General features: G+C 40.1%; 1 protein-coding gene across 1 annotated transcript in view; it reads right to left on the reverse strand.

Moving 5' to 3' along the window:
* The window catches only part of LOC128655637 (vomeronasal type-2 receptor 26-like), a 36,044-nt gene extending 20,912 nt beyond the window's left edge, over positions 1–15,132 (reverse strand). Inside the window, exons 1-2 of the mRNA XM_053709228.1 lie at positions 15,019–15,132; positions 914–1,037 (exon numbers count right to left, since the gene is read on the reverse strand). Of these exons, the coding sequence (XP_053565203.1) occupies positions 914–1,037; positions 15,019–15,132 (238 nt within the window). The remainder of the gene's footprint in view (positions 1–913; positions 1,038–15,018) is intronic.
* Positions 15,133–15,340: the final 208 nt, after the last annotated feature.

Raw genomic sequence — 15,340 nt, forward strand, 5'->3', positions numbered from 1 at the left:
TTTTAAGATTCTCACAGAGCAATGTAGGAGAAATTAGAAAAACGTTCACATCTGGCTAATGTGTCATTTTTTTAGTGAATACCAATCCCATATAACCGCATGACTATAATGCAAACTTAACAATTGCTCAACTAGTATGCATGTGAATAGATAGGTTTGTAAATGGATGGATAGACGGGTAAAAAATAAAGACAGAGAGACAGACAGACAGACAGATAGATAGATAGATAGATAGATAGATAGATAGATAGATAGATAGATAGATAGATAGATAGATAGATAGACAGACAGACAGACATAGATAGATAAATAGATAGATAGATATAGATAGATAGATAGATAGATAGATAGATAGATAGATAGATAGATAGATAGATAGATAGATAGATAGATAGATAGATAGATAGATAGATCTTATATAGATAGATGATAAATAGATGATAGATACGTAGATAGATAGATAGATAGATAGATAGATAGATAGATAGATAGATAGAAAGAGATAGACAGATAGATAGATAGATATGTTTTTTGCTTTTTGCAGGATTTTGCTATTTAGACAACTCCTGGAATACATCTCTTAAAAATCTTTTTGAGAACGTCATCAAGTCTTTTTTGCTTTGGCCAATAAGAGTTACTGTAAATGAGTTTGTGCAGTGCACTAAGCAATAGCTGTGCAATGTGTAACCAGGACAGACAAAGGGACATATGTAAGTATATAACATGCCCTCTAATCTCTTTGGTAGAACAGAGAAAAACAAAATTGAATCATAAATGTAATAGGTGCTGATCTGTATTTCATCCCCAGTACTGATGTTATCACCTTGATAAATGCCCTATACTGGGGCTACAGCATTAACCCTCTGTATGAGTTCAGCGTACGGATGTAACACTAAGTGAGTTGTTATCTCACCTGTTGCATTAGTGATCTCGCCTTCAGAACATGGAACACAGTCATAGCAACAGCTGGGCTCCCCCTGACGAGTAGATTTTCTATAGCCCGGCTGACAGGTATCACTGCATGTGGAGCGGGGGATCTGTACAGAGGAAAAGGGGGAATTATTTATATCTCAGCAAAGGGTTTTCTCGGGGTTAAAAAAGGTTTACTGCCATAAATAAGCAGGCTTGAAGTGGCAGCAAACAGAGAATGAACCTCATCAGGGTAGTGATCTATAATGAGGTTAGCTACCAACTTAAAGGGACATTGTACACTAAATTTGTCTTTGCATAAATGTTTTGTAGATTATCCATTTATATAGCCCATCTGGGAATTTATTTGTAAAAATGTATAGTTTTGCTTATTTTTTTAATAAGATAGTGCTGATTTTCAGACTGTCTGCTTTTCCTGTTTTTCCAGCCCCTTTCATTGGGTGTCCCAGCCTAATCTTAGCATCAGAGCTAAATTGGGAGCTTCTAAATAAGTTTTATTAAAGGTTTTATAGTGGATTTCTAGATCAGTATCGGTGCATACTCTTCTTTAAAGTAGTGTCTATTACATGCAGTTGTATGAACATTGGTCTAAACTGTGAATATACCCTAGCAAACACCTTCGACTAGATTACGAGTTTCTGTCGTTAAGGCTTGTGGTGCTAAAAATAGTTAATAACTATTTAATAACTACAGGTAGCCCTCAGTTTACGCCGGGGTTAGGTTCCAGAAGGAATGGTTGTAAATCGAAACCGTTGTAAATTGAAACCCAGTTTATAATGTAAGTCAATGGGAAGTGAGGGAGATAGGTTCCAGGCCCCTCTCAGAATTGTCATAAGTAACACCTAATACATTATTTTTAAAGCTTTGAAATGAAGACTTTAAATGCTAAACAGCATTATAAACCTAATAAAATAATCACACAACACAGTATACATGATTAAACTAAGTTAAATGAACCAAAACATTTGCTAAACATCATTATAAACCTAATAAAACAATCACAACACAGACTTAACTTGCATTTTTCTGCAAACAGTTCTTTCTATGCATTCCAATCTGGACTGATTTATAGACAGGAAGATCTTGTTCCTTTGAAATCTGCTCGATAGCTCAGGTCTGGTTCAACTGATTAATTTCAGCTTGCTTGGCTTTGCTGCAACACAAGCGGACAGCCCCACCTACTGGCTATTTTAATAAATGCACTGCTTCTCAATGCTTTTCAAAAGCAGTCACATGACTGGAAAAAAAGGTTGTTATTCTGAAATGTTGTAAATTGAACCGTTGTAAAACGAGGGCCACCTGTATTGTACCTAGTTAAAATAAATACAAAGTTGCCTGTGAAATAAAAATAAACCCTAAGCTAGATACAATGTAACTATTAGTTATATTGTAGCTAGCTTAGGGTTTATTTTATAGGTAAGTATTTAGTTTTAAATAGGAATAATTTAGTTAATGATAGTAATTTTATTTAGATGTATTTAAATTATATTTAAGTTAGGGGGGTGTTAGGGTTAGGGTTAGATTTAGGGGTTAATACATTTAATATAGTGGCGGCGACTTTGGGGGTGGCAGATTAGGGGTTAATAAATGTAAGTAGGTGTCGGCAATGTTAGGGACGGCAGATTAGGGGTTAATAAAATTTAACTAGTTTTTGCGATGCGGGAGGGCGGCGGTTTAGGGGTTAATAAATATTTTATAGTGGGGGCGATGTCCGGTTCGGCAGATTAGGGGTTAAAAATATTTTTTAGTGTTTGCGATGTGGGGAGGCCTCGGTTTAGGGGTTAATAGGTAGTTTATGGGTATTAGTGTACTTTTTAGCACTTTAGTTAAGAGTTTTATGTTACGGCGTTAGCCCATAAAACTCTTAACTACTGACTTTTAAATGCGGTTTCAGTCTTGACAGGAGAGGCTGTACCGCTCACTTTTGGTAAGACTCGTAATACCGGCGATATGCAAGTCCTATTGAAAATATAGGATACGAAATTGACGTAAGTGGATTTGCGGTATTAACGACTCTGGCCAAAAAAGTGAGCGGTGAGCCTGTCATTTAAAGACTTGTAATACCAGTGTTAGAAAAAAAGCAGTGTTAGGACCTCTTAACGCTGCTTTTTAACCCTAACGCACAACTCGTAATCTAGCCGCTTGTTTCTTACTTATCCAAAATAACCATATGAAGAAAATGGTGTGCAGGGGAGTCTCCAGTACAAAAAGATATCTGGATTGTCCCACTTACATTGCCACATAAAAGTTTCATGAGACCACAATGATCCCAGAGACCGGGGCTCACCTGTATTCAAGGCCCTATCAAAACAAAGCAAATCTGTCAGTGATGTTATTGTGCTCCATCTCAAACCTTTTCGGTGAGTAAGGACTGTATGTTCCATTCATTGTGACTTGTTGGTTTCTGTCATTCCTTTATGCCCAGGGGCAAACAACTTCAGTAGAGCTGTGCATTGTACAATAAGCAAGTGAGGCTTTACTTGCTGATTTTGTAAGGTTGCGGTTTCTCCTTGTTTTACCTGTGTTACCATGGGACACATAGTTGTAATTGCAGACTTTGTCTCCCTGTTAGACTGCTGTAAGATGCTTCTCCCATGAAGTGTCACGCCGCGCCGCTCTAGCTGTTGCTAGGGACATGGCACTTGCTTTCTGCTCGTTACCTAGGGGGGAGTCGGCTCCTCACTGCGTGCGGCGGTACGTCATTGCTGCATGCTTCAGAAGCTGGTCAGGATCTCCTGTGGCTCCTATATAAGTAACTTCAGTCCTACCTATCACTGCCCAAGTATAGGTGTTACTTACTGTTCTCCTGGGTGTTATTGATTCTTATGTCGGCCTGTTATATTGTTGTTGACCCTTGCTTGTCTGACCACTCTGCCTGTTTACCCTTAACTGCTGGATTGATATACTGCTGCTGAACTCTGCTTGTTTGACCGCTATGCCTGTTAACCCTTTAACTGCTGGATTTATATACTGCTGCTGAACTCTGCTATCTGACCACTCTGCCTGTTAACCCTTTAGCTGCTGGATTGATATACTGCTGCTGAACTCTGCTTGTCTGACCACTCTGCCTGTTAACCCCTATTACTCTGGATTGCCTTACTGTTGCCAAACCCTGCCTGCCTGATCATCCTAGTGGTTTGCCTCTGGACTGCCTTGCTGTTGCCAGGTCCTAGCTATCTGACCTTTCTGGTTGTTTGCCCCTGAACTACCTTTCTCTGCTTTCCTGCCTGTTACCGCTGAGGACTGTCCTGCCTGTGGTGAGTGCCGCTTACGCCATCTTGCAAACCTTCTCTGCTCGGGGATATTCCCTATCATTCTGGCTCGATGCCGAGATAACAAGACTACTGGCCGAGTTCGGTCTGATAGAGGAGTATCCCACGAGCATTACATTATACTTGGGCCATGGAGCCAGATGAGGTGGCACGAGCAGTTTATCTTCAGGGACAGATGTTGGGAACCCATACCACAGAGTTTCAGAATAGGGATTCCAAGCTAGAGGCTATAACCGCTCAACTCTCTTTACTAGTTACAGCGAGGAATACAGCTCCTGTTGTTGTACCATCAGTCTCTGCTCCTAGCTTTGCGGCTTCTTCTTCTGCTTCTGGAAGTATACCCAGGATACCATTGCCTGACAAATATGAAGGTAGTACTGATTGCAGGGGTTTTCTTAACAAATGCAGGCTGCACTTTCGCATTGATCCTCATACCTTTCAGTCTCACCAGTCAAGGGTAACCTTTATCATTTCCTTACTGAAAGAAAAGACCCTAGCCTGGGTCTCTCTCCTTTTGGAATAGAACGCTCCACCCATGCATGATGCTGATACTTTCATTTCTGCATTATCTTCTGTGTTTGGGACTTCTGGCCCTACCTCTGCTGTAGAATTGTCTCTCCTGGACCTCTGCCAGGGCAATAGGACTGTGGCACAATTCGCCATTGAGTTTCCCACCTTGGCAGTGCTCTCAAGGCAGCCTTTAGGAGGGGTCTGCATGAACGCCTCAAAGATGAAATCACTTATTGTGATAGTCCTTCTTCTTTGTATGACTTTATAATGATTTGTATCAGTCTCGACTCTTGCTTCCAGGAGAGACAAGCCGAGAGAGACAGAACTAGGAGGGTCCTTCCCTCCCGTCCTCCTATTCATCTGGTTTCAGCAGTATCCTCTACTCCTTCAACAGCTCCAGTTACCCCAGTGGGGGAACCCATGGATCTCTCCTTCAAACCTTCAGAATTTGAAAGACAGAGAAGAAGGAGATTGAGGCTATGCTTTTATTGTGGATCTAACACCCACCAACAAACGAACTGTGACATCCGGCCGGGAAAAGCCAATGCTTAGGGGATAACACTGGGGTGCCTCTAAGCATGATCACTACAAAATCCCCTCATTCCACTCAGATTATGGTACCTGTAACCCTTACCTTCCTTCAGAATACTGTCCACACTCAAGCCTTCATTGATTCAGGGGCAGCTGGAAACTTTCTGGATCACCGTTTTATGATTCAAGCCGGCTTGCCTCTTCTGCAGAAAAGACATTGGCCCCTAGTTATCAAGCCCTCAACCTCAAATAAGCTGGAATTCCACAGCGAAATTTGTGGCGAGGCTGATTCGCCTTAGTTATCAAGCCCTAGATACCGTCAAAAGTAGAATTTAGTGACGTAAGCTTCGATCCGCCGGACTCAGTCCGACACAGATCGATTCTTACGTCACTACAGCAGTGTTAATTTCGTCGACTAAAACTAGACTAAAATGACTATAAAACTAAAGAAATTCTGATGACTAAAATACGACTAAAACTAAAATGACATTTTAGTCAAAAGACTATGACTAAAACTAAATCAAAATGACATTTTAGTCAAAAGACTATGACTAAAACTAAATCAAAATGACATTTTAGTCAAAAGACTATGACTAAAACTAAATCAAAATTTGCTGACAAAAACATTTTATGCAAGGTGTTAATCAATCCCTATCCAATTACTGCTCTTTTGTAAAATTTACTAAACTTAATTTTATTAAATTTTAAGATAAATAAAGACATGTTATATACCACAACAGTTAAATCTGTTAAATCTGTATTGCATGTTCAAACCTTAATACCATAAATCAAATCAGGTTAATAAACCTTTACTCCAGGACTATATAATTTGTTTCAAAGTTCTAGAGCAGTGATAATTTCGTTGCCGAAAATGTTTCGAATCTGTGAACAATCAATTGATTCTTCCTATAGAAATAAGCATAACCCATGAGTATGGATTTAAGTTATGCTGTGCCTGTGCTAGCTGCAGAAACTTTTTGTTATGTTGAGTTACTTGATACTTGTTTTAATTATTAACAGAGAACTGTTAAAGTTTTTATATTGGGTAATATGTGCAATACAGCCAATACAGTTTACAGTTTTGTTTTTTTTATATTTTAAAGTTGCACTTCTGTATCTCCAGTAGATTTTAGTCGACTAAATCTCCAGTAGATACTAGAGATTTAGTCGACTAAAATCTACTGGAGATTCAGTCGACTAAAACTAGACTAAAACTAAAACAATTCAGATGACTAAAATACGACTAAAACTAAAATGGCATTTTAGTCAAAAGACTAAAACTAAGACTAAATTGAAATTTGTCGTCAAAATTAACACTGCACTACAGATGTTCCGCACACAAGTGCGGCACAATCTGACTACTTTTGCTAGTTATCAAAAAACTAGCAGGTACGCTCGGCACTTTTCTGGCCCAGCGTACCTGGTTTTCAAACCGCCACCCTGGAGGCGGCGGATCCCATAGGAATCAATGGGAGTTTGACCATAGCGAAAGTTCATGTTCGCTGCTGCCCGACATCCCATTGATTCCTATGGTAGTTTCTACACCTAACACCCTAACATGTACCCTGAGTCTAAACACCCCTAATCTGTCCCCCCTACAACGCCGCAACTAAATAAAGTGTTTACCCCTAAACCGCCGCTCCCGGAGCCCACCGCCACTATAATAAATATGTTAACCCCTAAACCGCCGCTCCCGGACCCCGCCGCCACCTACATAATACCTATTAACCCCTATCCTGCCCCCCTATACCGCCGCCACCCCTAATAAATGTATTAACCCCTATCCTGCCGCTCACGGATCCCGCCGCAACAAAATAAATAGTTTAACCCCTAAAAGGCCGCTCCCGGACCCCGCTGCCACCTAAAAATAAACTTATTAACCCCTAATCTGCCCCCCTACACCGTCGCCACCTATAATATTTTTATTAACCCCTATCCTGCCCCCCTATACCGCCGCAACATATAATAAAATTATTAACCCCTAAAGCTAAGTCTAACCCTAACCCTAACATCCCCCTAAATTTAATCTAATTTAAATCTAACGAAATAAATTAACTCTTATTAACTAAATTATTCCTATTTAAAGCTAAATACTTACCTGTAAAATAAACCCTAAACTAGCTACAATATAACTAAAAGTTACATTGTAGCTATTTTAGGATTTATTTTTATTTTACAGGCAAGTTTGTATTTATTTTAACTAGGTACAATAGTTATTAAATAGTTATTAACTATTTAATAGCTATCTAGTTAAAATAAAGAGAAATTTACCTGTAAAATAAAAACTAACCTAAGTTACAATTACACCTAACACTACACTATCATTAAATAAATGAATTCTATTTAAAACTAAATACTTACCTGTAAAATAAACCCTAAGATAGCTACAATGTAATTAATAATTACATTGTAGCTATTTTAGGGTTTATATTTATTTTACAGGTAACTATGTATTTATTTTAACTAGGTACAATAGCTATTAAATAGTTAATAACTATTTAATAACTACCTAGCTAAAAGAAATACAAAATTACCAGTAAATAAATCCTAACCTAAGTTACAATTAAACCTAACACTACACTATCATTAAATAAATTAAATAAATTAAATACAAATGCCTACAAATAAATACACTAACTAAAGTACAAAAAATAAAAAAAGAACTAAGTTACAAAAAATAAAAAAATAATTTACAAACATTTAAAAAATATTACAACAATTTTAAGCTACTTACACCTACTCTAAGCCCCCTAATAAAATAACAAAGCCCCCCAAAATAAAAAAATCCCTACCCTATTCTACATTAAAAAGTTACCAGCTCTTTTACCTTACCAGCCCTTAAAAGGGCCTTTTGCGGAGCATGCCCCAAAGAATTCTGCTCTTTTGCCTGTAAAATAAAAATACAACCCCCCCAACATTAAAACCCACCACCCACATACCCCTAATCTAACCCAAACCCCCCTTAAAAAACCTAACACTACCCCCCTGAAGATCTTCCTATCTTGAGTCGTCTTCACTCAGCCGAGCTGAATTCTTCATCCAATCCAGGCGATGTCTTCATCCAAGCGTGGCGCTGAAGAGATCCATCATCCGGCTGAAGTCTTCATCCAAGCGGGGGCTGAAGAGGTCCATCATCCGGCTGAAGTCTTCATCCAAGCGGGGGCTGAAGAGGTCCATCATCCGGCTGAAGTCTTCATCCAAGAGGGGGCTGAAGAGGTCTTCCATCCGGCTGAAGTCTTCTATCAAGCGGCATCTTCAATCTTCTTTCTTCCGGCTCCATCTTCATCCCGCTGACGTGGAACATCCTTCCTCCACGACGAACTCCCGACGAATGAAGGTTCCTTTAAATGACGTCATCCAAGATGGCGTCCCTCAAATTCCGATTGGCTGATAGGATTCTATCAGCCAATCGGAATTAAGGTAGGAAAAATCTGATTGGCTGATTGAATCAGCCAATCAGATTCAAGTTCAATCAGATTGGCTGGACCTCTTCAGCCCCCGCTTGGATGAAGACTTCAACCGGATGATGGACCTCTTCAGCGCCATGCTTGGATGAAGACATCGCCCGGATTGGATGAAGACGACTCAAGGTAGGAAGATCTTCAGGGGGGTAGTGTTAGGTTTTTTTAAGGGGGGTTTGGGTTAGATTAGGGGTATGTGGGTGGTGGGTTTTAATGTTGGGGGGGTTGTATTTTTATTTTACAGGCAAAAGAGCAGAATTCTTTGGGGCATGCCCCACAAAAGGCCCTTTTAAGGGCTGGTAAGGTAAAAGAGCTGGTAACTTTTTAATGTAGAATAGCGTAGGGAATTTTTTTATTTTGGGGGGCTTTGTTATTTTATTAGGGGGCTTAGATTAGGTGTAAGTAGCTTAAAATTGTTGTAATATTTTTCAAATGTTTGTAAATTATTTTTTTTATTTTTTGTAACTTAGCTTTTTTTATTTTTTGTACTTTAGTTAGTTTATTTAATTTAATTGTAGTTATTTGTAGCTAATTTATTTAATTTAACACTACTAAGTGTAGTGTTAGGTTTAATTGTAACTTAGGTTAGGATTTATTTTACAGGTAATTTTGTATTTCTTTTAGCTAGGTAGTTATTAAATAGGTAACTAGCTAAAATAAATACAAAGTTACCTGTAAAATAAATATAAATCCTAAAATAGCTACAATGTAATTATTAATTATATTGTAGCTATCTTAGGGTTTATTTTACAGGTAAGTATTTAGTTTTAAATAGGAATAATTTATTAAAGTATAGTGTAGTGTTAGGTGTAATTGTAACTTAGGTTAGTTTTTATTTTACAGGTAAATTTCTCTTTATTTTAGCTAGGTAGCTATTAAATAGTTAATAACTATTTAATAGCTATTGTACCTAGTTAAAATAAATTGAAAGTTGCCTGTAAAATAAAAATAATATATTATTTATATTGTACCTATATTAGGGTTTATTTTAAAGGTAAGTATTTATTTTTAAATAGGATTAATTTAGTTAATAAGAGAAATATTATTTAGATTTATTTAATTAATATTTAAGTTAGGGGGGTGTTAGGGTTAGTGTTAGACTTAGGTTTAGGGGTTAATAATTTTATTACAGTGGTGGCGGTGTAGGGGGGGCAGGATAGGGGTTAATAAATTTATTATAGGTGGCGACAGTGTAGGGGGGGCAGATTAGGGATAATAAGTTTAATATAGGTTGCGGCGGGGTCCGGGAGCGGCGGTTTAGGGGTTAAACCATTTATTTAGTTGCGGTGGGGTCTGGGATCGGCAGGATAGGGGTTAATAACTTTATTATAGGTGGTGGCGGTATAGGGGGGCAGGATAGGGGTTACTAGGTATAATGTAGGTGGCGGCGGTGTCCGGCAGCGGCGGTTTAGGGGTTAATACATTTATAAGAGTTGCGGAGGGGTCTAGGAGCAGCGGTTTAGGGGTTAATAACTTTATTTAGTTGTGGGGGGCTCCGGGGGCACCAGTATAGGGGGTAGAACAGTGTAGTTAGCGTGGGTGCTTAGTGACAGGGGTATCAATAAAGCTGTGAAAAAGCCGAAGAGCAGTGAGATCGGATGAGTGATAACTCTCACAGTCTGCTGCTCATCACCCTGTACTTGGTGCCCGGCTTTTTGACAGCTTTTTTGATAACTTAGGCGAAATTTTAAAGGTCCGCGGCGGCGATGGTAGGCGAGCTTAGGCGGGCGTATTGGACCGGCGAAGGCAGGTAAAGTAGACGGCTTGATAACTACCCCCCATTGTCTCAAAATAACTACCCTGGATGGCACCCCCCTTGGTTCAGGGTTGATCCATTTTGAGTCAGCACCCCTGACCCTGACTGTGGGAGTCCTTTATACCAAACAGCTGTAGTTTAAGGTTATTCATTCCCCAGCACAGCCTGTTATCCTTGGCCTTCCTTGGCTTCATATACACAATCCACAGTTCTACTGGGCTGAAGGACAACTGGCCTCCTGGGGTACCTCCTGTTTCCATTCCTGCCTTGCTAAAGTCACTCCTCTACTCTGCATAACCCATAGCCAGCATACAGACTCCTCCAAACTTTCCCTTAGTATAGAGACTTTGCAGATATGTTTGAGAAAAAAACAGCCAACGTGCTACCACTCCACCATCCATATGACTGCAAGATTGACCTCTTTCCTGGAGCCCCACTTCCTAAAAGGAGGACTTATCCACTCTCCAAAGCCAAAACCAAATCCATGGAGGTGAATATCTAAGAGAACCTAGTTAAAGGCTTCATTCGCCCTTCCTCCTCTCCCACTGGGACAGGCTTATTTTTCGTCAGTAAGAACGATGGTGGGCTCAGACCCTGCATCGACTACAGGGCCTTAAACAACATAACTATCAAGAACCGCTATCCTATTCCTTTGATCACGAGCTCTATGACTCACTCCAGAATGCTTGCTTCTTCACCAAGCTGGACTTACAAGGGGCATACAATCTGATCCGTATCTTCCCAGGCCATGAATGGAAGACCGCCTTCAACACAAGATCAGGGCATTACAAATACCTCAAAATGCCTTTTGGGCTGTGTAACACCCATGCAGTCTTCCAGGCATTTGTCAACTATGTCTTCCATGACCTCCTCAATTGCACTGTCATTGTCTACCTGGATGACATCCTTATTTTCTCTTCCACTCTGGAGGAGCATCATAAGCATGTGAGACAAGTACTTCAATGTCTCAGGAACAATTCTTTGGTAGCCAAACTCAAAAAATGTGAGTTCGACCAAGTTCAGATCCAGTTCCTTGGTTATGTCATCTCAAAAGAAGGTTTTGCCATGGATCCTGCTAAACTCACTGCATTTTTAGAGTGGCCTCAACCTACTTCATTAAAGGAATTGCAGAGATTCTTGGGGTTCTCCAATTATTACTGCAAGTTTATAAAGAACTTTTCTCAAACAGTCGCTCCTCTCGCGGAATTAACAAAACGGAACAAAGACTGTAAACATTGACCCCCTGAGGCCATATATGCCTTCACTCGTCTTAAAAAGGCTTTCTGTTCTGCTCCTGTGCTCTACCATCCTGGTCCTGACCTACAGTTCACTTTAGAGGTTGATGCATCTGAGATAGGGGCTGGAGCAGTTTTTTACCCAAAGGGATCCTTTAACCTCCAAGTTGCACCCTGTAGCCCTTTTTTTCCAAACGCTTTACTCCTGCAGATAGGAATTACAATGTGGGTAATCGTGAACTCTTAGCCATTAAGATGGCCTTGACTGAATGGCGTTATTGGTTGGAAAGCACCGTTAATCCCATTTAGATTCTTACCGACCACAAGAATCTGAATTACCTAGAGACTGCTCATCGACTCAATCCTCGACAGGTCAGGTGGGCCTTGTTCTTTTCCCGTTTTAACTTTGTGGTCTCTTATCTTGCTGGGACCAAAAACAAGAAAGTGGATGCCCTTTCCCGTCAGTTTCCTCACTCAAGGGATTTCTCTGAAGCTCCTATTGAACACATCATACCTCCCTCCTGTGTGATTGCTCAATTGAATACCACCCTTCTTCAAACACTGCAACATGCCCAGTCTAGTGAACCTCCTAAAGCCCCCGTAGCTTCTGATATCTTTTTTGTACCTCTGAACCTACGCACTCCTGTACTGTTCTGGGCTCATGACAGTAAACTCCCAGGACATCCTGGTTTGACAATAGTGATGTTGTGAACCTAAAAATTTGCGTTTGCGAACGGCGGACACAAGCTTTTGCAACTGTTCGTGAACGGGCAAACCGCCATTGACTTCAATAGGCAGGCGAATTTTAAAACCCACAAGGACTCTTTCTGGCCACAATAGTAATGGAAAAGTTGTTTCAAGGGTACTAACACCTGGACTGTGGCATGCCGGAGGGTGATCCATGGCAAAATTCCCATGGAAAATTACATAGTTGATGCAGAGTCTGTTTTTAAGCCATAAAGGGCATAAATCACCTAACATTGCTAAATTGTTTGGAATAACGTGCTTTAAAACATCAGTTATGATGTTGTATAGATCAGGTAGTGTAAGGGTTATGCCCGCTTCACAGTGACAGACCAAACTCCCCGTTTAAAGGGACAGACTACACCAGAATTTTTATTGTTTTAAAAGATAGATAATCCCTTTATTACCCATTTCCCAGTTTTTCATAACTAACACATTTATAATAATATACTTTTAACCTCTGTGATTATCTTGTATCTAAGCCTCTGCAAACTGCCCCTTTTTACAGTTCTTTTGACAGACTTGCAGTCTAGCCAATCAGTGCCTGCTCCCAGATAACTTCTCGTGCACAAGCACAGTGTTATCTATATGAAATACGTGAACTAACACCCTCTAGTGGTGAAAAACTGTTAAAATGCAATCTGAAAGAGGTGGGCTTCAAGGTCTAAGAAATTAGCATATGAACCTCCTAGATTAAGCTTTCAACTAAGAATACCAAGAGAACAAAGCAAAATTGGTGATAAAAGTAAATTGGAAAATTGTTTAAAAATACATGCTCTATCTGAATCATGAAAGTTTATTTTGGCCTAGATTGTCCCTTTAACGCACCGCAAACAACCGCAAACAGTCCATTTGCACAACCACAAACTCCCCATTTGCACAAGGTTGGATACCAAGCTAGCCATGTCCCGTTCCTTGTCCTCACTAATTTACACTACTGTTACACCAGATATGAGTGGTGGCACTGGGCAAGTGGGCCTGGCACAAACGCTGGCAGGCAGGCAACTGCAATTAGATTACACCAGCAGACTGATGTTTCACAGTCAATTTTTTTTTTTAAATTTACACTACTGTTACAACAGATATGAGTGGTGGCACTGGGCAAGTGGGCACAGTATACGCTGTGAACCTGGCACACATGCTCGCAGGCAGGCAACTGTAATTAGATTACAACAGCAGACTGATATTTCACAGTCAAATTTTTTTTTTTTTTTAATTTACACTACTGTTACAACAGATATGAGTGGTGGCACTGGGCAAGTGGGCCTGGCACACACGCTGGCAGGCAGGCAACTGCAATTAGATTACACAAGCAGACTGATGTTTCACAGTCAAAAAAGTTTTTTTTTTTTAATTTACACTACTGTTACACCAGATATGAGTGGTGGCACTGGGCAAGTGCGCCTGGCACACACGCTGGCAGGTAGGCAACTGCAATTTGATTACACTAGCAGACTGATGTTTCACAGTCAAAAACGTTTTTTTTTTTTTTTTTTAAATTCTTTTTATTAGTCAGGAACAAATACAACAGGAACAATCAGAACAATCAGATGCAAGGTCATTGGCAAAAGCAAATTACAAGATAACAAATACATCATGATGATACAGGTTCCCGGAATAAGACATGGTGGGGTGTGTTAACAAAGTTTAATTCCATGATGAAAAGTAGGTCAAACATCCGAGAATGATTCAATTAACCCTGATGCATCTGAGTAAGAGTCTCTTTATAATCACAGGTTAAAGTCCGTCATATCTGCCCTGATTTTACAAAAATTTTCTTTCTTTTAATTATCAAACATCTAAACAGTGTATAACATTTTATAACATACTAACAACAAAGTCTTAAATTTACCCTGAGAGTACCCTTCATGGAAGAGGGACAGGTGAAGAAAAAGGGGGGGAAGAGAGCGGAGAAAGGGAGAGAGAAGGAAAAAAAAAAAAAAAAAAAAAAAAAAAGGGGGGACATATTAAAAAAGCATAATCTCGGTTGGGAGAGTCGCGCCGCTGGCACGCTCAACAGGGGAGTTGGGTTGCACCAATGATGCATCACCATCCTCTCCAATATTGAGCAAGGGTAGTATTTCGGAGTGTAAGAACGGTTTTAGGATTTGGTCTTTCAGGTCCCTGTGTAAGGTGTTTATAAACGGGCACCATTTTTTCCAAAACGGCCTTAGTCTACGCATTGTATCTAAGCGTGCATCATATTGCTCTATGTATAGCTGTCTAATTAGTAAACATTTAAATTGAGCTATAGTTGGAGGATGTTTGGAGGTCCATCTAGACAAGATGCACTTCCTTGCCAGCAGCATGCATAATGTTAGTATCTGATGGTGTCGTTTATGTGCGTCGCCCCACTTAAAGAGGTAAATCTCCGCTGTTGTTATCTCTATCTCTATATGGAACGTGGTTGTAACCCAGTATTGCATATGGCCCCAGAAACGTCTGGTAATCGGGCAGGTAAACCAATAATGTAGGAGAGAAGGAGATACCCTGCTACATTTAATGCATCGGTTGGGGTACCGATCACTCCATTTAGATAGTCTATGAGGTGTGATATAATCTCTGTGAAGTAGTCTGACCTGCGCCTCCCTGAGAGTAATCGCAAGTGTAGCCCGCCTTGCAAGGTCTAGGCTGTCCGTTAAGTCTTGTACCGTCACCGCCATTGAAAGGTCCTCGGCCAGTCTCGTTAGCATGTTGGTTTGGATTAGAGTCTCTGTTTGTCTCACCAAGCGGGTATAGAAGTGTGAGAGAGAAAATCTCCCCACCTGAAATAGTGTCTGCGCTATGGCGAAAGGCGATGGGTCCCAGAAACCAGCGTTGGTTGTCTGTAGGGACGTTGCATAAAAAAGTTTTCTTTTTTAAATGTACACTACTGTTACAACAGATATTAGTGGTGGCACA

The sequence above is a fragment of the Bombina bombina genome, chromosome 4, assembly GCF_027579735.1.
Source record: "Bombina bombina isolate aBomBom1 chromosome 4, aBomBom1.pri, whole genome shotgun sequence".
Classification (NCBI taxonomy): domain Eukaryota; kingdom Metazoa; phylum Chordata; class Amphibia; order Anura; family Bombinatoridae; genus Bombina; species Bombina bombina.